This window comes from Mustela putorius, unplaced genomic scaffold (genome assembly GCF_011764305.1).
Source record: "Mustela putorius furo isolate JIRA1106 unplaced genomic scaffold, ASM1176430v1.1 tig00003890_pilon_pilon_pilon, whole genome shotgun sequence".
NCBI lineage: Eukaryota > Metazoa > Chordata > Mammalia > Carnivora > Mustelidae > Mustela > Mustela putorius.
In genome coordinates, this window is record NW_025422039.1 from 249,528 (window position 1) to 275,060 (window position 25,533).

Genomic DNA, 25,533 nt, shown 5'->3' on the forward strand with positions numbered 1-25,533 from the left:
TAACCACTGATTAGAAAGATGCATTTGAGATTTGCGCATGTGGCTGTACCCAGCAGTCTGCTCCGTTTCAGTGCTGCATAGTATTCCGTGGTATGCATGCACTAGACCTTGTTTATCCATTTATCCGCTGGAGGAAATTTGGGTTGGTTCCAGTTTTAGTGATTAGGAGGAAATCCGCCAAAAAAATATTTATAAGCGGAAGTTTATAGGAACGTAAGTTTGGGTTTCTCTTGCATAAATACCTAGGAGTGGGGCTGCCGTTCTCCAAAGTGGCTGTACCATGTTTGCTTCCCCTCCAGCTGCATGACTGAGAGTTCTAGCTCTTCCTCGTCTTTACCAAGACTCGGCATTATCAGCAGCTGCCTGCTTGCTTGTTTAATTATAGCTGTTCTGACTGGGTGAATGGTAATACCGAGAGAAGAGTGAAGGAGGGGTACAGGAAAGGAGATGGAAGGTTGGGGGGCATGGGATTGGGGGTTATGGTATCTTTCCTTTAATCCCCCTTCCATTCCCTCTATCAGATCTGTCACAGTGAAGGATAAAACACACTTTAAAGAGAAGACTGGATAAACCCGGATGTCCTCCTGCTTGGTGGTCTCATGCGTGGAGGAAGTGTCAGGAGGGTCTGAGGGAAAAGTTTACATTCAGTACTCTTATTTTAGGGGCCTCTTATGTTTGGGAGTGAACTTCTGGCTCTGGAAAGTCAGAGAAGCAGAGCCGCCCCAAGGAAGAAATTCTTCTAGATGGGTCTATTGGAGTGGAGGCAACGTCGGGGGAGGTCCAGGTAAGGGCTGCATGTCTGAGTAGAGCCGCCCCTGGTCCAGACTTTAGGGAAAGGGAGCATGACTGGGGGTGCATGAAGGTGAAAACTAGCCCCTTCCTATGTAAGGAAGAGCACTGGTCCACCTGTAAGAAATCTAAGATGATGCCATCAACTATGACTATCCTCGCTGAGCACCCACAGCAGTTGAAGACGGAATTGAAATTAGTGCACTTATAGCCTGATTGTGATTAACGGGGAGAAACAGACGGTTCTATGGGCTGAGTCATGTCACGCAGTCTTCTGAAGTACCAGCACGCTCAGTCTTCTGTGCAGAAGAAGCCTGCCTGACCCGCCCTTTGATGCGTGTCTGATGGTGAATCTATACGCATCCCGAGACCCTAATCTGAGATTACTTCGGAGTCTCTGCCACTTTTAAAGGGAAGGCCTGGATGAGAGAATTTTTGCTTAATTCTCCAAACTGTTCAATATTTAACTAAGACAAAAACAATTTCAACCACCAAAGTGGAGTCTTTGTAGAAAGAACACCTTGACCATGGAGCCACATGAATAACTGGAGGGAAGACGCACTCGTGTCTCTGTCCGTACGCCTCGTGTCAGCGGCCCTGCAATGTCACAGAGTCCCAGGGCTGCGCATCAGAGACACTCGTAGCCTACCAGCCCCCCCGCGCCCCCACATTGTACCGATGAGTTGAACTTTAGTTCAACAAAAAATAAGCCTGTCTCTCCAGGTATTTTACCATTTCTAATTATGAGTTCAAAGTAATCATGTACATGCAATTCAGATGTAGATAGTGACATGATACCACTCCTCCTAGACAAAACCTTTGGCACAGCCAAGAGTGAGGTGGATAAAAATAGAGATGGGTTAACTCTGCATTCTGATATGAGGAAAAAAGGTAGAATAGTTAAAAATGTAACAGAATGGAGAAAGCAAAAAGTAAGATGATTTCCTAGCAGGTAAGTCCTTCCACAGCTTAATGTTGAATGAAGTTTCTGAAGACTACAGGACCCTACATGCAGGAATGGTTTGCTGTTGAGAACATTGTAAGACTGATGACAATTTTTTTTTTTTTTTTGCTACAAGACCAGTAACAAGGTTTAGAATCCATATTTGCCTTTTGCCACACACAAACTAAGATGTCCTCATTGACAGTCACTTTAAACTGAACAGGGACCATAACAAGTCTAGGTAACAGAGAAGAGTATTTCCAAACCCAGTCAGGAGGCTTGCTCTGTCTATCTGTATCATTTCTTTTTTCTGGCCAGCATATTCATTACCCAGACATATTTCCAGTGACTAAAAAGAGTGATCCCCCATTTGGATTGAAGGAAGCCATCTATATAAGGGAATAAATAAGGAATTTAAAGAGTAAGAAAGAAGGTATTTGCTTACCTGGATCCTTTTCAATTTGACCACCAGTCTCGTGTTGGAATTATCCACACCTCATGTACTAGAAGGGGGCACAGAGGGTAGAAGGTCACAAGTAGAACACTACAGAGAAGAGAGAGTTGGTTTGCGGAACTGGCTGTGTAGTGGAGAAGGCAGGGGACGTGGAGCTCACCAATGAGGGGGATCACTCCTATAGGACATGCTGCAGGAAGGGAGAGGGGTCTCACGATAAGGAAAAGAGGGAAAATTACAAGAAACCCAGGGAGGGGAGAGATGATGACATCTCAGGATTGGGAGACCGGCCTTGTGCCTTATCAAGTTAGAGCACCAGGTCCATAAAATGAAAGCAAGCACTTGGATTGCCGATGGAATGTCACTCACCTTCTGATTTTAAAAGCGGTACCCACACAGGCATCTTTCTCTTCCACCTGATCCCAGAAAACTGGTGAGCGATCAGCATCACCACCACTTGCTTTGGAGCAGTGGGCGCATTCCTCCAGGCCTCTCTTCCGTTGAAGCCCAAGAATGAAATTGGGTCTTACCAACTAGAAGGTGACAGATTGTCTGCAGCCATGGTGACAAACAGCCATCAGAACCAGTTTTAAATCTCTCCGATTATGACAACTCACCTCCGTTCAGAGTCTCAAGTACACCAGTCAACCCATGTGGCCCCTTGCTTCTGAAGACAGCCAGTGTGGGCGGACTCACTCCGGAATTCTGAGGGGTGACTGATCAATGGTGTGTCCCCAAGGAACTGTCTGTGCCCATGCTATCAACCCGCTTCTGCCCTAATACTTCAGCCATCCTTGACCTTCATGTGTCCCAGAAACACTTTATAAGTGCAATAGCTCTGCTTAGAGATGTGCCTGACCTGCTTTGTCCTTTTATTTATATTTTTAATCCATTAAAGATTTTTTAAAGATTTTATTTATTTATTAGACAGAGATCACAAGTAGGCAGACAGGCAGGCAGAGAGAGAGAGTGGAGGAAGCAGGCTCCTCCCAGATGTGGGGCTCGATCCCAGGACCCCGAGATCTTGACCTGAGCCAAAGGTAGAGGCTTTAACCCACCGAGCCACCCAGGTGCCCCTAAAGATTTTTTTAATTCATTCATTTGAGAGAGGGAGCTAGAGAGAGCACAAGCAGAGGGAGAGACAGATGGAGAAGCAGAGGGAGAAGGAGAGGGAGAAGCACATTCCCCACTAAGCTGAGAGCCCAGCGTGGGGCTCAACCCCAAGACCCCAGGATCATGACCTGAGCTGAAGGCAGATGCTTAACCATGGAGCTGCCCAGGCATTCTGTGTCTTTTTGTTTCAGATCTTCAGTGGTGGTCTCAACACCCTTTGAAGGATGAAATAGGAGATTGACTTCAACCACATGACCTTGAATATTTAACTGTTCATGATGTACAAAGATGGCAATTTCATACGGTTAAACTGACTGAAGCCATTAAGAAAGGGCTTTCACTAGAAATATACCATCGAATACAGGCTTACGTACAAATTTGAACAATAATGAATGTCCTCTTCACATTTGTGAAAAAAACTGATCTTTTGCATGTCTGGCCCCTGCCTTTCCTTTCTCTGCTCCAATCACGCTAGCCTTTTTCTACATCTGCAGCTTGCCCTGACCTCCTATTCCTGTCACCCTGCCTTCCCTGGCATCCTTTGTGACTCTGGCGTCCTCCCTCTAGTTGGAGTCCTTTCTACCCCGTCTGCCTTCCTGACAGACTCCTCTAGTGCTTCAAGTCTGGCCCCAGTATTGCTCTCAGGGAAGCCTTTCTGACCCCTGCTCTAGGTTTGACTCATGTCATATGCTCCTTCACACATTGCACCTCTCCTGTGGGGAGCCTGTCATAGTTAATATTACTAACAGTGATGACAGCTAATAGTCCTGTAACACGTCTCTGTGTAAGTACTTCACGTGAGCTAACACATCATATCCTTACAACTACCTTCATAGGTAGGTATTATTATTATACCCATTCCCTCCGAGTAGGAACTTGAGCCACAGTGAAATTAACTACAGTTCCCAAACCACACATAAATGTGGAGTCAGGATTTGAACCTGGTGGGCTGACTCTACCATGTCGTATATTTCTTTTTGTGATTATTTGATTATATCTGCCTCTCACTCCAGACCCTGAGTAACATTAAGACCCACCTTTGCTCACAACTAGCATGAATAAATGAAGGACCCCAAATAATGCTGTTTCTAATGTTAATTCTTCTCTCATGACTAAGAAGAAAAGAGTCTAGCCTCCACCAACTTCCAACTTAGAGTTAAAGGTGATCATTGACATCCTGAGTGTGATTTAATAAATGACAAGCACTCCTTAGTAGATATGGATCTTTATAAAAAATCTCAGAATACAGGATTCTGTTGTGAACTTGTCTCTTGGGAATCAGAGAGATTAAAAAAAAAAAAATAGGGGAGCCTGGGTGGCTCAGTAGGTTAAAGCCTCTGCCTTCAACTCAGGTCATGATCTCAGGGTCCTGGGATCGAGCCCCACATCGGGCTCTCTGCTCAGTGGGGAGCCTGCTTCCTCCTCTCTCTCTGCCTGCCTCTCTGCCTACTTATGATCTCTGTCAAATAAATAAATAAAATATTTAAAAATATATATTTATATGGAGCTAAGAAAAAAAGTATTCTCCTTTTCCATCTGTTTCAGATACTTGAGAAGCATCTAGGTGAGATCCTGTTTGAGCTTTGTGGGACTGGAGAGAAGAACTATTTGGCTGCATCTCAAAAACGCTGTTAGCCCCACCACTCTGTTCTATTATTGCTTCAGTTTTCCTTCCAAATACCCTCGGATCAGCTTTGAAAATAAAAGAGACCAGGGTGGCGAAAAATACAGCAAACAACAAAATTCTTTCTAATGAAGGCCGAAATCCCATGTTGGCATAAGAAGTCCCTAAATGGAATTTTAATTTCACCTGAAGACCTAGGATGAATGGAATTTTTAGCAGCAGAATAAACAATTTTTAAAGTGGGGCTGAGCCAAAAGAAATTCATTTACTATATTCCTCGGGGAATTAAAACACCTTCTAAAATTATGTTAACTGGAAAACTATCTTTTCAAAAGGCTATTGGGTTCAGAGTGCTAAATTTGATCAGCAATAACTAAGCCAAGCTGCCTGGTACCCCAGGACCTCTGGCTCTCCACCAGACTCTCTAAGAAGGTGAACTGTCAGCCATACCGGGTCATTCGAGCTTTTCTCCAGTGTTTTCCTCCCCTACATTTGGTGCTTATCACTCAAAGGTGCTAATTAGCTCAGTAATTGGATTTCTGCCTTAACTGTCCGATTGCATAAACATCAATTCTGTTTGCTCAGAGAGAAAATGGGGGCTTGTATCTCATACCTCAGTCTCCAGGGGGGTGCAGAATGCTGGTACATGTTAGGTGTATGTCTCTCTGCACATACTCTTCCCAGCACCTGCCTGGCAAGTCCTTGTTCATTGCTAGGCAACATTGTCCTGAGGGCCACAGACCAACAGTCTAGCCATAGGCCTTTCCAGATAGACTGACTTACTCCAAAGTATCTTCCCTTATGTTAATGTGGAATGCAAATAACTACACTAGTTTCTGCCCTTCAAATTTTGCTTTCTCACCTCCTGATATGTCTCCCTAAGTCAAGCACCTTCTCTCTTACATGGTTTCACCGGAGGCACTTAAATAATTGAACAACAATTTAATTATACTGCTTCAAATTCCCATTTGTCAGCACACACAGACTATTTATGGGAGAATTATTCCTGTTTTTCTTTCGGTGGGGAAGTGTGACTGGCTGGAATCAGAAGTTTGATGGGTGTCTGTTAATACAGCAAACTCAGAATGGAGTTATGGATGGACTGTTGTTCGATTCATGCGACAGGATGGCCTTAGAAAAATCTAGACAAAAGAAGGTAGCCAGAGCTGAAATAGAAGGATACTGTCACCTCTTTAATTGGATACAGACACAAGGTTACTTCAGGTTTGTTTCGCATCTTTAATTTTTGCTGCCACTGACATACTGGTTCTCTCTAAGCCAGCGCTGCTCTTCTGGCAGCTGGGTCACCATGTGCCTCACATGACTTGGCAGGAGAGAAACTTCTTGAGGGCATAGGGTTGTACAGCTGGCATCGTGGGCTCTGCCTGAGGACAGACATTCAGGAACTGCCAACCTTGCTACCATCTGGGAGGTATGGTCTAGTTCTGGTTCCCAGTACCTTAGGGATTAGCTGTTAGGGATCCCAAACTAAAGGTGGGAGGTCTTTTGGGTGGCTGGGTAGCACAGTCGGGTAAGCATCCAGCTCTTGCTTTTGGTGCAAGCCATGATCTCAGGGCTATGAGATGGAGCTCTGTGGGGCTGCTTGGGATTCTTTCTCCCCCTGCCCCTCCCTCTTGTGCACTCTCTCTCTCTCTCACACATAAAAAAAAAAAAAGGTGGGAGGGTCTTTGTCAATACAGCCACCTTTGATGGCCTGGGCTTTGATTTCTAACCCCACCTGAAGGTAACAAAGCAATGCTGAGTAGTGTCAGTGAAAGCCAGTTAAGACATAAGGCTGAAATAATATCCAGATTCTCATAACATAGTACCCAGAATCTTGTCCAGATTTTAATAGAAAATTACTTGTCATAATGCAAAGCAAGAAGATCTCAGAGTAAAAAATGACAATTAATAGATGCCACACTGAGATAACAGAAATGAGAGAATTATCTGACAAAGATTTGGAATTCGTGTTCATAAAATTCTTCAATAAGCAACTAAGAATACTTTTGGAACAAAGGAAAAAATAGAATCTCAACCAAAAAAATAGAAAGTCAGCAAGGAAATAGATACAAGAAGAACCAAATAGAAATTTTCTAAGTAAAAATATACAATAGAAGCAAATACAAAATAATGCAAAATATATGTGCAAAATAAAAAACTCAAAGGAAGGACTCAGTTTCAAAATGACAGAGATAGAGAAACGAATTAATGAACTGGAAGACAGAACAATAGATAAATAATATGAATAAAGGAGAGAAAATAGATTGAAATAGCATAAACAGTCTCAGACACTTGTGGGATTATGACAAAAGATTTAAGATTCTGGTCATCAGAGTTCAATAAGAAGAGGAGAAATTGGTGATAAACTCAAGGAAGTTCACACCAAGATACATCACAGTCAAGCATATACCAATAGAGAACATAACCGGGAACATAAAATTATCTCAACAAATTTTTAAAAACTGAAATAATATCAAGTGTATTTTCCAGCCATAATGAACTCCAACTAGAAATCAATAACTGAAAGATAACAAGAAAATATTCAAATGGTTGCAAACTAAACAATACAATTTTTTTAAGATTAATTTGTTTATTTTAGAGAGAGACCACATGCAACCATGAAGTAAAAGGACAGAGGGAGAGGGAAGGAGAATCCAAGAAGTCTCCATGCTGAGCACAAAGTCCGAGGTGAGGCTCAATACCACGGCCCTGGGATCATGACCTGAGTAGAAACCAGGATTGGATGCTCAACTGACTTCACCATCAAGTGTCCCAAACAACACAATTCTAAATAACCAATTTCAATGATGAAGTTTCAGTGGCAATGAAAATGAATTAAATTGAAAGAAAATGAAAACAGAACATATCAATACTGGTGAGACACAGCTAAATCAGTGGTGAAAATTCACTAAGTACATACATAACTGAAGAGGAAAAGTCTCAAATTAATCTAATTTTCCACCTCAAGAATCTAGAAAAACAGTAGCAAAAGAAACCCAAAGAAAGCATAAGGAAAAAAATAAGGAATAAAAATCAGTTAAATTGAAAACAAAATAAAAAATTGAGAAAAACATAGAGAACCAGTTTTTTGAAAATGTCAATTAAGTTGACAAATCTCTAGCAAGCTTGACCTGCACACGACCTTCCAAAAAAGAGAGAAAGAGAGAGAGAGAGAGAACACAAGTTACCAATATATTGCCAACACTGCATATATCAAAGGGATAAAGGAAACTACAAATAATTTTGTATGCATAAATTTTATAATGTAGATGAAATGGACCAATTCCTCAAAAATCACTAGCTGCTACAACTTATCTCTTAGGAAATAGATCATTTGAATAGCCCTCTACCTATTAAGGAAATTCAATTGGTAATCTAAAAACTCCTCAAGTAAAACAATAAAATAAATAAATAAATAAACAAACAAAATAAATGAATAAAAAATAAAACAAATACTCAAACACTGATGCTTTTACTAGAGAATTCTAACACATGTTTAAAAAAGAACAAAAACCTGTTATACACATTCATCTCCAGAAATTGCAAGAGGAAGAGACAATTCCCAATTTATTTTATGAAACTAGCATTACCCTGATACCAAAGCCTGGCAAAGATAGAATAAAGAAACAGTAGAACTACAGAGAAATTCCAGGAGTTTAAGTCTGGTTTAGCATATGAAAATCAGTCAATGTAATCCATCATACTGACAGGCTAAAGAAGAAAAAAAAATCACATGATTATGTCAATTTGTGCAGAAAAAAGTAGTTGACTGACTCACAACTAAAAAAAAAGTATTAAGAAAAATGGGAATAGAAAGGAACTTCTTCACTTGATAAAGACCATCTACTAAAGAGTTGTAGCTAACATCACACTTAATAGTGAAAGACTGAATGCTTCCCCCATATGACTGAGAAGAATACAAATATGTCCACTTTAATAACTCTTATTCAACACAGTGCTAAAGTTCTCGCCAGGGCACTGAGATAAGTAAAGCAAGTAAAAGGCATACGGTTTTGAAAGAAATAAATAAAACAAAACAGTACATATTTGCTGATGACATAATTGACATAGAAATTCCAAAGAATCTACAAAAAGAACACAAAACAAAACAAAAAACTAGACCAGTAAGTGGGCTCAGTTTGGTTTCAGGGTACAAGATAAGTGTACAAAAATGAAATGTATTTCTATGTACTAACAATGGACACCAATATTTTTAAAAAATATATTTATAATCACTCAAAAAAAAGAGGAAATACTTAGGCTTTGTTAAATCTAACAAAACATATATGGGCTTGTATGCTGAGTACAAGTATGCTGATGAAAGTAATAAAAGGAGCTCTAATCAAATGGAGAGATGTACCATATTCATGGATTGGAAGACTCAGTATAGTAAAAATGCCAGTTCTTTCCAAACTGACATAAAGGTTTCACACGATTTCTGTCAAAATTCGACAATATTTTTTTTTGTAGATATTTAAGGAAGAACACCAATGAAGCAATCTTTTCCAAACATTAGAAAAGCAGGTTACTTCCCAGTTCATTTTATGAGGGTAGCATTATTCTGTTAACAAAACTAAGGACAGTACAAGAAAGAGAAGAGAAGAAAGAGAAGGAAAGAAGGAAGGAAGGGATGAAGAGAACAGGAGGGAGAGAGGAGAAAGCTTCAGAAAATTCCCCAAGAACTTAGATGCAAAAATATACATTTATAAATAGAAACTATTCTAAAAAATATATGGAAGGACAGAAAAATAATGATAGCTAAAACAATCTTGAAACAAAAAGAAGTGGGAATTTACTCAATTTCAAGGCTTATTATGTAACTTCACTGATGAAGGTTGTATAGGATTGGTGGAGGGAATTACATATAGATCAATGAAACAGAACAGAGAACCAAAAATAGACCCACACAAACTTATCCTACTTTTTTCTTTTAAAAATATTTAGGTAAAATTTTTTTAACATAAAATTCATAATTTGACATTTCAAAGCAACAATGTATTGGCTTTTGATACTCTCACAATGTTGTGTGACCGTCACCACTACCTAATTCTGGAATACTTTTATTACTCCCCAAAGAAACCTTATACCCATTAAGCATTAACTCCCTGTTTATCCCTTTCTCCAGCCCCTGAGAACCACCAATCTGTTTTTTGTTTCCATGGATTTGCCTATTCCAACCATTTCATATAAATGGAATCACACTATATGCAGCATTTCATGTCCGGTTTCTTTAGTTTTTCATAATGTTTTCAAAGTTCATCTATGTTGTAGCATGTAGCATGTATCAGAGTCCCATGCTTTTTAATGGCTAAATAACATTCCATTGTATAATGTATGACATTTTGTCAATTCATCAGATAATGACATTTGGGTTGTTTCCACTTTTTGGCTAGTATGAATAATGATTCTAGGAACACGAACTCCATGCACAAGTTTCTGTTTGAAAACCTTCTTTGAAATGTCCTTGGAAATATACTTCAGAGTGGAATTGTCTCTTTTTGATCATGTTCTTCAGTGTAAAAAGGTTTTAATTTCAATGATCTAATTTTTCTTTTGTTGCTTGTGACTTTGGTGTTTAAGAATTCATTGCAAATCCAAGAGTTTCACAGTGTCAGCTTTTCACACTCAAGTCTGAGTCATTTTGATTTATTTTTTATTTATGGTGTGATGTAAGGGTTCAACTGCATTCTTTGGCAAGGGGATATCCAGTTGTCCCAGCATTATTTTTTGAAAAGACTGTCCTTTCCCCCACTGAATGGTCTTGGCACTCTCGTGGAAAGTCAAAAGACTACAGATGTACAAATTTATTCTTGGACTCTCGAGCCTACTCTATTAATCTATATGTTCACCCTTGTACCTGCAACACATTGTTTTGTAGTAACATTGTAAACTTACAGTAAGTTTTGAAATTGGGAAGTGTGAGTCCTCCAACTTCTGTTTCAAAAAATTGTTCTGGCTATTTCAGGGTCCCTTGAAATTTCACAGGAATTTTAGGAAATTTGTCTTTTTACACAAAAAAGGCAGTTGTAATTTTTGACAGGAATTAATTGAATCTGTAGACCAATCAGAGGAATACCACATTCTTAAGTCTTTAAATTGCTGAACATGGGATGTCTTTCCATTTATTTGTCTTCTTTCAACGATGTTTCTCATTTTTGGTGTTCATGTTTTCCACTTCTAGCTCATCGAGGCTAATCTGTTTGCATACAGTAGTTTATAGAATGCTCTTGTAATCCTATTATTTATGTAAGGTTCGTAGTAGTGTCCTCACTTTTATTTGTGATTATAGTAATTTGTCTTCTCTCATTTTTTCTTGGTCATTCAAGATAAAGATTTGTCAATGTTATTGATATTTTCAAAGAACCATTTTTTGTGTCACCTATTCTCCCTATTGTTTATCTACTCTCCATTTCATTTGTTCCCATGGTAATCTTCATCATTTTCTGTTGTCTGTTTGCTTTGGGTTTACTTTGTTTTTCTTTTTCTACTCATTTAAGGTGGAAGGTTAGGTGAATGACTTCAGATTTTTCTAATTTTTTTTAATGTAAATATTTATAGGTCTGAATTTCCCTCTGACCACTGCTTTTTCTACATCCCATGAATTTTCATATGTCATGTTTCCATTTTCTTCCATCAAAAAATAAATATTTCTGCTAAGGTCAGGAACACGGCAGGGATGTCCATTATCACCACTGCTATTCAACATAGTACTAGAGGTCCTAGCCTCAGCAATCAGACAACAAAAGGAAATTAAAGGCATCCAAATCGGCAAAGAAGAAGTCAAATTATCACTCTTCGCAGATGATATGATACTATATGTGGAAAACCCAAAAGACTCCACTCCAAAACTGCTAGAACTTATACAGGAATTCAGTAAAGTGTCAGGATATAAAATCAATGCACAGAAATCAGGTGCATTTCTCTACACCAACAGCAAGACAGAAGAAAGGGAAATTAAGGAGTCAATCCCATTTACAATTGCACCCAAAACCATAAGATACCTAGGAATAAACCTAACCAAAGAGACACAGAATCTATACTCAGAAAACTATAAAGTACTCATGAAAGAAATTGAGGAAGACACAAAGAAATGGAAAAATGTTCCATGCTCCTGGATTGGAAGAATAAATATTGTGAAAATGTCTATGCTACCTAAAGCAATCTACACATTTAATGCAATTCCTATCAAAGTACCATCCATCTTTTTCAAAGAAATGGAACAAATAATTCTAAAATTTATATGGAACCAGAAAAGACCTCGAATAGCTAAAGGGATATTGAATAAGAAAGCCAACGTTGGTGGCATCACAATTCCGGACTTCAAGCTCTATTACAAAGCTGTCATCATCAAGACAGCATGGTACTGGCACAAAAACAGACCCATAGATCAATGGAACAGAATAGAGAGCCCAGAAATAGACTCTCAACTCTATGGTCAACTAATCTTCGACAAAGCAGGAAAGAATGTCCAATGGAAAAAAGACAGCCTCTTCAATAAATGGTGCTGGCAAAATTGGACAGCCACATGCAGAAAAATGAAATTGGACCATTTCCTTACACCACACACGAAAATAGACTCAAAATGGATCAAGGACCTCAATGTGCGAAAGGAATCCATTAAAATCCTTGAGGAGAACACAGGCAGCAACCTCTTCGACCTCAGCCGCAGCAACATCTTCCTAGGAACAACGCAAAAGGCAAGGGAAGCAAGGGCAAAAATGAACTATTGGGTTTTCATCAAGATCAAAAGCTTTTGCATAGCAAAGGAAACAGTTAACAAAATCAAAAGACAACTGACAGAATGGGAGAAGATATTTGCAAACGACATATCAGATAAAGGACTAGTGTCCAGAATCTATAAAGAACTTAGCAAACTCAACACCCAAAGAACAAATAATCCAATCAAGAAATGGGCAGAGGACATGAACAGACATTTCTGCAAAGAAGACATCCAGATGGCCAACAGACACATGAAAAAGTGCTCCATATCACTCGGCATCAGGGAAATACAAATCAAAACCACATTGCGATATCACCTCACACCAGTCAGAATGGCTAAAATCAACAATTCAGGAAATGACAGATGCTGGCGAGGATGCGGAGAAAGGGGAACCCTCCTACACTGTTGGTGGGAATGCAAGCTGGTGCAACCTCTCTGGAAAACAGCATGGAGGTTCCTCAAAATGTTGAAAATAGAACTGCCCTATGACCCAGCAATTGCACTATTGGGTATTTACCCTAAAGATACAAACGTAGTGATCCAAAGGGGCACGTGTACTCGAATGTTTATAGCAGCAATGTCCACAATAGCCAAACTATGGAAAGAACCTAGATGTCCATCAACAGATGAATGGATCAAGAAGATGTTGTATATATACACAACGGAATACTATGCAGCCATCCAAAGAAATGAAATCTTGCCATTTGCGACAACATGGATGGAACTAGAGCGTATCATGCTTAGCGAAATAAATCAAGCGGAGAAAGACAACTATCATATGATCTCCCTGATATGAGGAAGTGGTGATGCAACATGGGGGCTTAAGTGGGTACGAGAAGAATAAATGAAACAAGATGGGATTGGGAGGGAGACAAACCATAAGTGACTCTTAATCTCACAAAACAAACTGAGGGTTGCTGCGGGGAGGGGGTTTGGGAGAAAGGGGTGGTATTATGGACATTGGGGAGGGTATGTGTTTTGGTGAGTGCTGTGAAGTGTGTAAACCTGGTGATTGACAGACCTGTACCCCTGGGGATAAAAATATATGTTTATAAAAAATAAAAAATTATATTAAAAATAAATAAATAAATAAATATTTTTTAAAAATTTTCTCTTGTCACTTCCTCCTTGACCCATTGGTTGTTTAAGACTTAAGACTGTTTTATTTGACACATATTTGGGGATTTTCCAAATTTTCTTTTCTGTTGATTTATAATTTCATTCCATTGTGGTTGGAGAACATATTTTGTACAATTTCAATCTTTTTACATTTACTGAGGTTTGTTTTATGGTCTAGCACTGGATCTATCATGGAGAAGAGTCCATGTGTCCTTGACAGGAAAGTCTTTTCAAAAACTTTTTCCTGAAAAATGCTCTGTTAGGTGGATAAAAAGCATGGTACCTGGAGAAATTATATTCAAGCCACATATCCCCCAAACTACTAGTATCTAGAATATATAAAGAACTCTCAAAAAAATAGAAAACAAGAATAAGACTTGACAAACTGTTCCCTGAAGAGATAATACCAATGGCAAACATGCTCAGAAGATGTTCAACACCATAAGTCATTAAGGAAATATAAACAAAAACCACTATGAGAGATCAGTATATACCTGTCAGAATAGCTAAAAGTAAGAATAGTAAAAACACCTGCCAAAGATCTGGTGAGACTGGATTTTTCAGACATTGCTGGGGGAGTAGGTAAAATGGCATACAGCTCCCCTTAGAAAGTTTGGCAGTTTCTTAAAACACTATCATATGACAATTGCAGTCCTAGGCAATTATCCCAGAGAAGTGAAAACTTGGGTTCACTTTCCCAGAGAAATGAAAATTTGTGTTCACTCGAAATGTCCATAGCAGCTATATTCATTATAGCTCCAAACTGAAAACACCACAGATGTCTGTCCCTCAACAGGTGAGTTTGATAAAGAGACTGTGGTATATCCATACACTTGGTATTAAAAAGGGGAAACTACTGACACATACAATGATTTGAATGACATGCACTGAACTATGGGGAGTAAAAACAACTAATCCAGGGCATGGGTGGCTCAGTCAGTTAAGTGGCCAGCTCTTGATTTTGGCTCAGGTCAGGATCTCAGGGTCTTGAGATTGAGCCCCACATTCAACTTCAGAGGGAAGTCTGCTTGAGATTCTCTTCCCTCTCCCTCTGCCCTCCCCACTCTGTCTCTCCCTCTCTCTCTCCCTCTGTCTCCCTCTCTTTCTCTCACACTTCTCTCTCGAAAAAAATAAATAGGTCTTAAAAAAAAAAGAAAACAGCTAACCCCACAAGGATAAATACTGTATGATTCCAGTCATATAACATTCTTGAAATGACAAGATTACAGAGTTGGAAAATGGATTAATATTTGATAGGATGTCACCTGGGTGGCTCAGTGGGTTAAAGCCTCTGCCTTCGGCTCAGGTCATGTGATTCGAGGGTTCTGGAATTGAGTCCCACATTGAGCTCTCTGCTCAGCAGGGAGTCTGCTTCCCTCCACCCTCCACCATGCCTGCTTCTCTGCCTACTTGTGATCTCTGTCTGTCAAATAAATAAATAAATAAATAAAATCTTTTTAAAAATAGTTGATAGGAATTAAGAAGGTGGTAGCGGCAACAAGGACGAGCATGAGCATATGAGAGGGACAACAGGAGAGATCTTTGTGGTGGTAGGAAAACTCTGTATCTTGAGTTTATCAACACCAATATTCTGATTGTGACAGTTCTGCAAGAAGTTAACATCTGTAAACTGGGTGAAGGTTATACAGGAGATCTCTCTGTATTATTTCTTTCAACTGTACATGAATCAATATAGAGAAAGAGCCTAAATTTTTTAAATAAAAAATGTCATAGCTAACAGCAGGCCTGAATTTTGTTACTGTAATATTAATCCACTCATATGCAATTTTCATTTCTGATCCAAACTTGCTTACATTTCCAATTAAGATCGCTTCTCCCATTTCAGACAGAAGAATTCAAGATTATCCAACATTTCAAATACAGGATATGAAATCCAACTACTCATTCACTGGAAGGTCATAAATATTTAGGGGGTGAAAAGTGTTTCTTTTCTTTCTGCAAATGCAACTAATAAAAACAGTAATAAAAACATTTGTGTTGCATACAGTAGGGCAAAGAGTCAGCCAAAGGGAGACTTGAATAAAGAAAGATGCAGAGGACTATAATGGATTCATAAAAATTAAATTATCAGGGAGGTGCTGGTTTTTCCCCAGGTTTAACATGCTTGATGGAAGGTTTTGACTTCTGGGTGCTATATCCTTCCGGTAGCAAGAAGTCTGTTGTCATTTATGCAACAGTGTTTTAGAGTTGTGGGTGAAATTTCTCCTGGGAATGAAGACACATGGGGTTTGTTTTGTTTTGTTTTGTTTTCATTAGTGACCAGTGGAATGCACAGGATTTGAATTAAGATGAGCCCCCTGCCCAGCAAAAAGGACACGGTCATCCTTTGCAAGGAGCAGTCCCATCTGTGCAGGGGCGCAGGCAGCCCTGACTTCTCTGAGGTCCTCCTGATGGCATGGCTGCTTGTGTCCAGAGAGGCAGCAACGTGAAGAAGACACCCTCTCTCAACACGCAGCCATGAGCACACAGAGTCGTTTTGTCACTGAGGGAGGTAGCACTTAATAAAAGCCTGCCCACGCACTCACTGCTGAGACGGACTTCGCTTTTCCTTTGCCGTTCTCGTCCCTTCCAGATCATGGCGTGGTCCTCTGCTCACGTTCCATACCCCCAACACTGAAACTGGAATTTTAAGTGAATAAAACTGGATTTCTGTTTCTAACTTGGTTAATGACTTATTAACCTGTGTGAGGGGTGTAAAGGGGAGCATTGCTTGATTTTTCTGATCCCCTGGTGTCTCAGTGAATACAATGGCAACTAAACATTGCACAAGACTTGAGGTAGGAAATTAAAATGCAGAGCTGCACTGGTGACCACCAACCTACGCAAAAATGAAACAAAGAATCCCTTTAACTTTGTGATGGGCCATTCACCCCAGGTAATGGTGAGAGAACAGAAAAGGCTCTTGATTTCCCTGCATCAGTATATTCGGGGATGGATTTTTCTGTAACAGGGAAAAAGGAATAGTCAATTTTACCCTGAAAATGTTTTCCATATTGATTTTTCGAATACTGAAATAGTTTGTGTCCAGTCTTGGCTCCGGAGCTCAAGGACAACATGGAGCAGATAAAATCAGTTCATTCCCCGCTCCCAGTTGTCCTGCATTTGCCCCAGCTTTTCCCCAAGTTATTTTTAAAAATTTATTACTGAAGTACGTTGACTCACAATGTTATTTTGGTTTCAGGTGGACGACACAGTGATTCGACAATGCTCTACATCACACAATGCTCCCCACACAGCATTATTACAATATTATTAACTTACTGACTATAGTCCTGTACTTATGACTAATGCTGTACTTTAAATCCCTGCAGCTTATTTATTTTATCACTGTATTTTTGTACCTGTGAATTCCCTTCGCCTCTTTCACCCCTTTCCCCACATCTAGCTCTTTTCTGGAAAACACCAGTTTGTTTTCTGCGTTTATGAGACTCTATTTTTTATTTGTTTTTTTTATTTCCTCATTTGTTTTGCTGTTTAGAGTGCACATATACGTGAAATCATATGATAGTTCTCTTTCTATGACTTATTTTACTTAGCATAATACCCTCTAGGCCCATCCATGTCATTGCAAGCACCAAGAGTCCATTCTTTTTTTATGGTTGAGTAATATTCCACGATATGTATTTAGATCTAGATATATTAAGTAGAATATATATCTTCTTTATCCATTCATATATCAAAAGACACTTGGGTTGCTTCCATATCTATTATAATAACTATTATAAATAACACTGTAAACATAAGGGTGCACAAATCTCTTCAATATACTGTCAAAACAGGTTCTTTGGCAATGGTAAGAAAACCTTCTCCCTGCTGGCTGTTCTTTACCCATGATAACTCTGCACAGAATGCTAGTATTCTATCATTTTGGACTTCTCTTAAAAACTGCTTTTTAAAAACTTCATTTCTTATCCAATTTTCTTTAAAACCCACTACGAACCTTCTCTTCTTCCTCTTCCCCAAACTTCAAAGTATATCTCTCTCCAAAGCCTTCCCTGACACTAGGAAGTAAAATTTCTGCTCTATAACCTCTTAAACAAACTCCTTTCTTCAATGTAACATAAGAAGGCATCACAAATGGAAAAGGGATGTGATACATTAAACTAGCCTTGTTTTTATCAAATAATAGTTGTTTTTTTTTCCGTAATTCTCCTGCATGTGACTATTTTTCCATCATTGGTCATTTTTCATCTAACTATCTTGAAGGCGAGCATCAATCTACTTAAATGTTTACAGAGAGAAGCAAACATAGCAAGCCAGACATGACAAAGTGTCATAAACCCTGTGAGCAGTGATGATGACAGAACGTTCCCAAAGGGACAAGAAAAAAAAAAAAAAGAAAAGAAGAAAAGAGTATGGTTTCCATGTCTACGTAATGTACTAATTTCATTAATCAGTTGGTACCACTGTGTACCAGGAAGCAGCAGCCATATGTGAAGCCTGGGCCAGGTCTCTCGGCTCTCAGTAAAGTAGGATTAAAGTCAATCATGGAAATATGCTCTGGAAATAAGACTAAAGGAGCACCGCCTGATCACTAGAAGGCTAAGAAATGAGTTTCTGCCTAGAGCCTCAAATGCACACATTCCCCACGGCCCAAAGCGGCCTGCCCACAGCCAACTCCACTCATCACAGGGAGAAGAGAACCCACTGACCATGGCTGGCAACATCCATTTTGAGCATTGGCCTATCACAGGAAAGACCTAAAGTGCTCAAGGTTCTTGGGTTCTTGGGGGTTAAACTTCCATTAGACAGAGGTCTTGATCTACACAATAAACCCCCTGCACTATTGTATATGCGATCCAATGCAATAAAAGAGTCTGCAGATTTAATGTGGATTTAAGAGCTATTTTCTGCCTTCCTTTGTTTGAAAGAAATCAGCCCGATCTCCAACACTTCCCTAAAAGCCGGAGAAGGAGACCCCCTGCCCTCACTTGCTGCAGTGAAGAGGGTTCTGCTGTTATTGACTTACACCCCCCAACACTATCCATCAACCTGACTCGGTCACAAAGCCTCGCTCCTGCATGACCTTGAAGTGTAGAGTCAGCAGCCCCAGACAGCTGGGAAGCAGGTGGGCATGTTGGACTCCTTCCTGCAGGCACATGGTCAACTTCACTACTCTGCACTTTTCTCATTCCTTAACCGCTCAGCAAAATGTAACAGGACCCTGAGCAAAATTATGCAACACAGCATAATGAATAATAAGCTCAAACCGGGGCTACTTGAGAAATTCGCCTCCCTGGAGTTCCTCAAAAGCGTCATCCTTCTGGAATATATTTGCATAATACCTCATCGCCACACCTGAAGTGTCAAATCTTACCCCTGGTTATGTGCGTGAGAGCTTTCTCAACCGTCAGCAAAACAGCATGATGGGGCTGAGTTTGTCATTTAGTTTCTTAGACACAACAGCTTTCAAACAGACCAGAAATTCTGGTTGAGAAAAATCTGAGGTAGAGAAGGGACATGGAAAACGAGCATCAGACACGGGGCATGTGAGCTGTGGAACCAGGAAAGGCTCAAAACTCCCCATCTACCCCTCAGTCCTGGAGGCACCCCAGGGGATGCCCAGAACCTTCTCTGGCTTCAATCCTAGTTAGAACCATAGCGTCTGGTGATAAAGGTCTGACCTTCATGCTGTCACTCCCCCAAAATAAAAGGTCGAGAGGAAGATTCCCTTTGATAAAAGCCTTCCCTTGCTTTTATGATTGATTTCAAGTGGCAGAATACCCAACTGAAAATGACTTAAGCAAAATACAGAATTGGCTGGCTTACACAGCCCAAAGCTCCACTAGGCCCAGAGGGACCCCAGGGTCGAGGGTACGTCATCAGAAATCAGTCTCCAAGTCCCGTGCCCTGCATTCCTCTGTGTTTGCAGAATTATCAGGCCAGTCTCGCTTTGTGGGAGTGAGAAGGCTGCCAAGGGGCCTTAGGCCTGCACCTCCCACCACCACTGAGGCGGAGGGAAAGAAAGGGTCAGCCTGACTGGCACAGCTCCCTGCCCCTGGGGCCCCAGAACTCACTGGGGCAGGCAGAAACAACAGATCTCTGGGACTCTGGGGTGAACTCTGTCTTTCCATTGCCCGGGGCCTTTGGCCATCATGTCACTTGCTTGTCTGATTTTTACCTGAGGCCTAAAGTCTGGAGACTTTATGCGGAGATTGTATTCAGAGCTAAGTTTAGAGGGAAGAGAAACCCGAGGTCGGCCCAGCACGGCTGCACATTCTCGGTCAGCCCCAAGTCCCAGCTGTTTGGCAGAGCTTCATGGACAATGGACTCTTGAGCAATTTGGCTTCTCAGTCAGCCTTGACACTTTCCTTTTACCATCCATGAATAAGAACGTTCCCTGCTCATATCTCTTTACTTCTTTCCTTCTGGGAAGTTTAGGACATGGTCCATATTCCTACCCTGGCTTCCCCGGGAGTCCCGTACCCACTGTTTCCCCAGACGTGGCCCTGCGCTGGCTGAGCAGTGTTAGCCCCAAACACGTCTCTGTCATCAGTCTCACGGGGATTCCTAAGCATTTTTAAATCTCTTAAAATTCTCGAACTTATATGTGCATCCAGACAAGCTTGCATTGTCCTTTCTGTGGAGGGAGATTCCCAAAGACCTACACTGAGCTCCTGGGGGAACTGAGGGCCTGTTTTCATGCCTTTCACAGTTGTCTGGAGTTACTGAACAGCCTCGAAAATGAAGGGCAAGTGATGGCCTCCAAGAGGAATTTTTCAGATCAGCCATTTAAAAAGAAAATTCGCATCTTGAATGAGTTAGACCCCCTTTCTGGGCCTGAGATTTGATTCAGGACTGCAGGTGGTAACTTGGTGCCCAGGAAGGGCCCAGAAGTCGCATTTCTGCTCTAACCTCATGGCTCCAGTCCTGGAAAGGAGGCTTATGGTGGTCAGTGATCACAGATTTCCCTGTGTGGGAGATCCCATGCTCACGCCTCCTGGCTGGGGCTCTGGAGCTTCTGAGAGCCCGCTGGGCCAATGACGAGGGCCCGGGACGGAGGCATCCCTGCTGAGAGCCACCCGCCATGCCCCCGGACTAAAAGAAGCCACTTCTGGAGTCAGGCCAGCTCAGGGAAAGGACGTCGGGGCCTGGGCAGCACTGCCTATCCTTCCGGCCCGGCTCCTCCTCTGAGCAGTGCTTTTGTGATGGTCCCTTTCCAATCCCATGTGAACCCTCTAATGGATGTTCACTGAATCGTCTATAGTGTGGGAGGCATTTGAGAGGTTTGGCGACATAACAGAGAGCGTTCAAACTTAGACTCACACCAGACCTGGTTTTTTTTTTTTTTTTTTTTTTTTTTTGTTTTTTTGTTTTTTGTTTTTTCTTTAAAGATTTTATTTATTTATTTGACAGAGAGAGATTACAAGTAGGCAGAGAGGCAGGCAGAGAGAGAGGAGGAAGCAGGCTCCCTGCTGAGCAGAGAGCCCGATGCGGGACTCGGTCCCAGGACCCTGAGATCATGACCTGAGCCGAAGGCAGTGGCTTAACCCACTGAGCCACCCAGGCGCCCCCAGACCTGGTTTTGAAAGACCCCCTCTCCCCTTGCTAAAGGCTTGTTTAAGTAACCTGATGTCCCCACAGCACCCCCTATCCCCTTGCTGAAGGCTTGATTGTTCCCATAGCCGGATGGCAACACATACCAGGATGTCTATTGTCTGTGATCACCTGGTCTGTCAAAAGCAAAGACAAATGAGGAATAGAGTGTACCTTGGACTTTCCAAAGTGCTGAGCCAAGGCCCACCAGAACAAACCGTTGTGTCCTTGCCTTAAACCCAGTGCCTGACAATGCTTGATTTAAGTTAACCAATCAGATCCCTGTAACCAAGCATCTGCTTCTGTAAGCTCGCTTCCTGCCACCCCAACCCTGCCCTATATAATCTGCTCCCCAACTTAGCCCGGCGCGCTCAGCCCACAAAGGCTGATGTGTCCACAGGCACCTGTGTAACCAATAAACCTCTTGCAACTTGCATCCAGTGGAGGCTTGGTGTCTGCTTCTTGGGTGCGGAACGAGGGTCTTTCAGTTTAAAGTCTTGGCTCAGCCACCGACTTTTCCTGTGACCTTGGGCAAGTCATTTAACTTCCCACGTTTCCCTTTTCTGATCTGTGAAATGAGAAAAATGAAATTTGACTTCCAGAATAGGTATACAGGCAAAAATGCATATATTTGGGAAGGTGCTCAGCAATTTAGTAAATACAAAATGAGGACTAGTGCTGTGCTACTCCACTACCTGTGTAAGCACCAGTAGTAATGTCTTGGAGCCCAACACTTGCCTAGGCATGGCTCCGAGTCTAATAGCCCTAAGACATCTGAAAAAGGAGCCTCAAGGCTTTTATCGCAGTATGTCCAGGCACTTTGTAAACATATCCAAATAAATTGAGGGGTAGCTTAATTGCAAGCTGAGATATGTAAATCCTACCCTGCATAATTGCAAATTTTAATTTTAGTGCTCCATTTTACCATTAACCCATAAGCCGAATAAGCTTGCTGCTTTGCATTTGAGAAAAAAATTGCCTTTTGAGAAACTCCATGCTTTGCACAAAGATCTTACAAACCATGCTTAAAATAGCTCAGTGGGTAGAGAGCATCCAGAAAAATCTTCCCCATGGTGAAAAGGTAAAAAATAAAATGCGTGTTGAAAAGTTCTTTCTTTGACTGCCTTGCCCAAGTCAGGCACACATGGCTTTGAGCATCCTTAGTAAGAAACCATGACTGAGACGGAGATGCTGGTGGGTCTGCAGAGAATGCAAGGGAGGGGCTGGAGAGATGATAAACGGTGTCATTGAGAAGGACCTCTATGCAGTTTCCTGGGTGGCTCAGTGGGTTAAGTGTCCACCTTTAGTTCAGGTCGTGATCCCAGGGTCCTGGGATCAAGCCCCACATTGGGCTCCCTGCTCAGCGGGGAGCCAGCTTCTCCCTCTCTTCCCCACCTGTGCTCCCTGTCACTCTCTCTGTCTCTCAAACAATTAAAATCTTAGAAGAAGAAGAAGAAGAAGAAGAAGAAGAAGAAGAAGAAGAAGAAGAAGAAGAAGAAGAAGAAGGGGAAGAAAGAAATGGACCTCTATGGGCTGGAATATGAAAGCCAATGATGGATCAAGAGTTGATAAAAGAAATGTAAATTTTTTTGAGATTTCATTTATTTATTTGAAAGAGAGAGAACAAGCAAGCACACGCATGCAGAGGCAGAGGAAGAAGAAGAAAGAGACTCACCGCTAAGCAGGGAGCCCAATGTGGGGCTCAATCCCAGGACTCCGGAATAATCACCTGAGACAAAGGCACACACCTAAACGACTGAACCACCCAGATGCCCTGGAATTGTAAATTCCTGATTTTCACTAAACTGCACACATAAGATTGGCATGATGAAGGCCTGGCTTCGCACCACTTTAGTAAAATAATTGAGAGGTTTTAGATTTTAGAAGGCAAAAATGAGAGCAGAAAATATCTGGCTCACAGGAGGTCACATCTGTTGCGACCTGAGTAGACGGCATCTGGAATAGGCTAGAGGGGAGGGTTAGAGGCCGTCCAGCAGACCTCTGGATGAGGGCAGTGAGGCCTTGCCAGGTCTGCACCATTTAAAACGCAGGTGGGGGGACATCTGGGTGGCTCAATTGTTAATCCCCTGCCTTGGGCTCAGGTCATGATCCCAGGGTCCTGGGTTTGAGTTCTGCATCAGGCTCCCTGCTCCTCGGGAAGCCTGCTTCTCCCTCTCCCACTCCCCCTGCTTGTGTTCTTGCTATTGCTATCTCTCTCTCTGTCAAATAAATAAAATCTTAAAACACACACACACACACACACAAATAGGAAGGGCTGTTGAGCCTGAGAGAGAGGGCAGTGAGCGGAGAGCACAGTCTTCCAAGCAGTGAAGGGTGGGATATGCAGGAGGCACGAGGATGCTAGTTGCTCTGGCAACAGCAGGTGCATCCAGGTGACTGTGGCATCCAGGTGAGGACATAAGGAACAGACCCTGCATAGGGGAGAGCCTGCAGCCATGGCAGATGGAGCTCACCCAGGGCTGCCTAAGAAGGCACAAGGGCTGCTCCACCCAGAGTAGAAGAGGGTGGAATACTCCCTTCCATGTGCAGCACGAGGGGATTCTCGAATTCCAATGGCCCATGCTAGCCTTGCTTCTGTATTCCAAACCCACGAGGACACTGGGAAGTAACACAGTAAGATTCACAGGAGCCCACAGAGACTAGTTGAAATATTTTGATCACATAGTCTGTCTTTTGATAAACCACAAAATAATGATGCTTTAGAGATGTTTTTCAACTCAGGCAACTCTGCTGCTCAAAGCACAGCTCAAAAGCTCTGTGATGGGGTAAGACATCAAAAGAAACACAGCACTTAAAGGCGAAGACAAATATTTAAGGGGCATGTAACAGCGTGCTGTCTGTGGACTTGAGGTCACATGGTATACACGTGTGTCTTTTCACCGGTTGGTAGGATGGTGCTCTGCCATTTCAGAAAGGATTTCTGATCGGCTGCAAGGACGTATAAAATACGTCTTGACCTAACTGAATTAAAAGTATAATGAGAGAAGATAAAAATATAGGGAAGGGGAACAAAATGGGACAGGATTAAGGATAAAATCGCGGTACATAGAAATGACTTGCGCATTTACCACAGCGAACCAAGTCTTATTTGGAATTTATGACTTCTGGAGGGGTGGAGAGCCAGCCACCCCATTTCACAGATGATTTAACCGAGGCTCACAGACTGACTAATTTCCCAAACACTTAACCAGGCATATGAGCTTGGACTTCAATCGAGATCTGGGACAAAAAAGCTCAAACTTTCTGACAAATGACCACTGCTGCGGGGAGAGCTGAGGATTAAGTAATGCTGATTATCTTCTCACTAACTAGACTGGGACCAAGGACATGGGAACAGAGAGGATGCTTCTGCAGAGCAATCGCAGAGTGACTCCTGTTAGTTAAAGCCTAGCACAGCCCTCACATAGATACCTGGTGCTCATTTGTGGAGGATGATGCCCAGAATGATTTAACATTTTATTTCTAAAGATTTTATTCATCTGAGAGAGAAAGAGAAAGCACGAGCCAGGACGGGTGCAGGGAGACAGAACGAGAAGGAGAGAGATGAGCAGATTTTCTGCTGAGTGCAGAGCCAGACACAGGACTCAATCCTGGGATCCCGGGATCATGACCTGAGCTGAAGGCAGACCCTTCACCAACTGAGCCACCCAGGCGCCCTGTGATTAATTTTTTTACTGAGTGGTAATTGACGTACTAGTTTCAGGAGTACAGCATAGTGAGTGGGTATCATAGCTGTTACACAGCGAACCTAACAAGCCCGGTTGCTATCTCACTACGTGGTTATGATGTTTCTTCTTGGACTAACTTTCAAGGTCCGCTCTAACTGCCTTCTGATGTGCAGCACACTGTTATTACATGTGGTCAGCATGCTGTACGGGGTCCCCAGGACTTAGTCATTGCGTAACTGGAAATGTGTAACTTTGACCCCTTGCACGTGGTTCACCCACTCCCCATCCCCACCTCAGGCGACCACCGTCTGCTCTCTGTACCCATGCTGGGGTTTTCTCTGCATGCTCCGAGATTCCACATACGCGAGATCATAAGTGTTTATCTTTTTTTTTTAAGATTTTATTTATTTATTTGACAGAGAGAAATTACAAGTACACTGAGAGGCAGGCAGAGAGAGAGAGAAGGAAGCAGGCTCCCTGCTGAGCAGAGAGCCTGATGCGGGACTCGATCCCAGGACCCTG

General features: G+C 41.8%; 1 protein-coding gene across 1 annotated transcript in view; it reads right to left on the reverse strand.

The window, feature by feature from the left end:
• LOC123388163 (pecanex-like protein 2) overlaps positions 1 to 20,792 on the reverse strand; it is a 71,396-nt gene extending 50,604 nt beyond the window's left edge. The window contains 5 exon segments of the mRNA XM_045067370.1: positions 2,178 to 2,198; positions 2,201 to 2,235; positions 2,556 to 2,719; positions 19,908 to 20,040; positions 20,722 to 20,792. Of these exon segments, the coding sequence (XP_044923305.1) occupies positions 2,178 to 2,198; positions 2,201 to 2,235; positions 2,556 to 2,719; positions 19,908 to 20,040; positions 20,722 to 20,792 (424 nt within the window).
• Between the last annotated feature and the right edge of the window lie 4,741 nt (positions 20,793 to 25,533).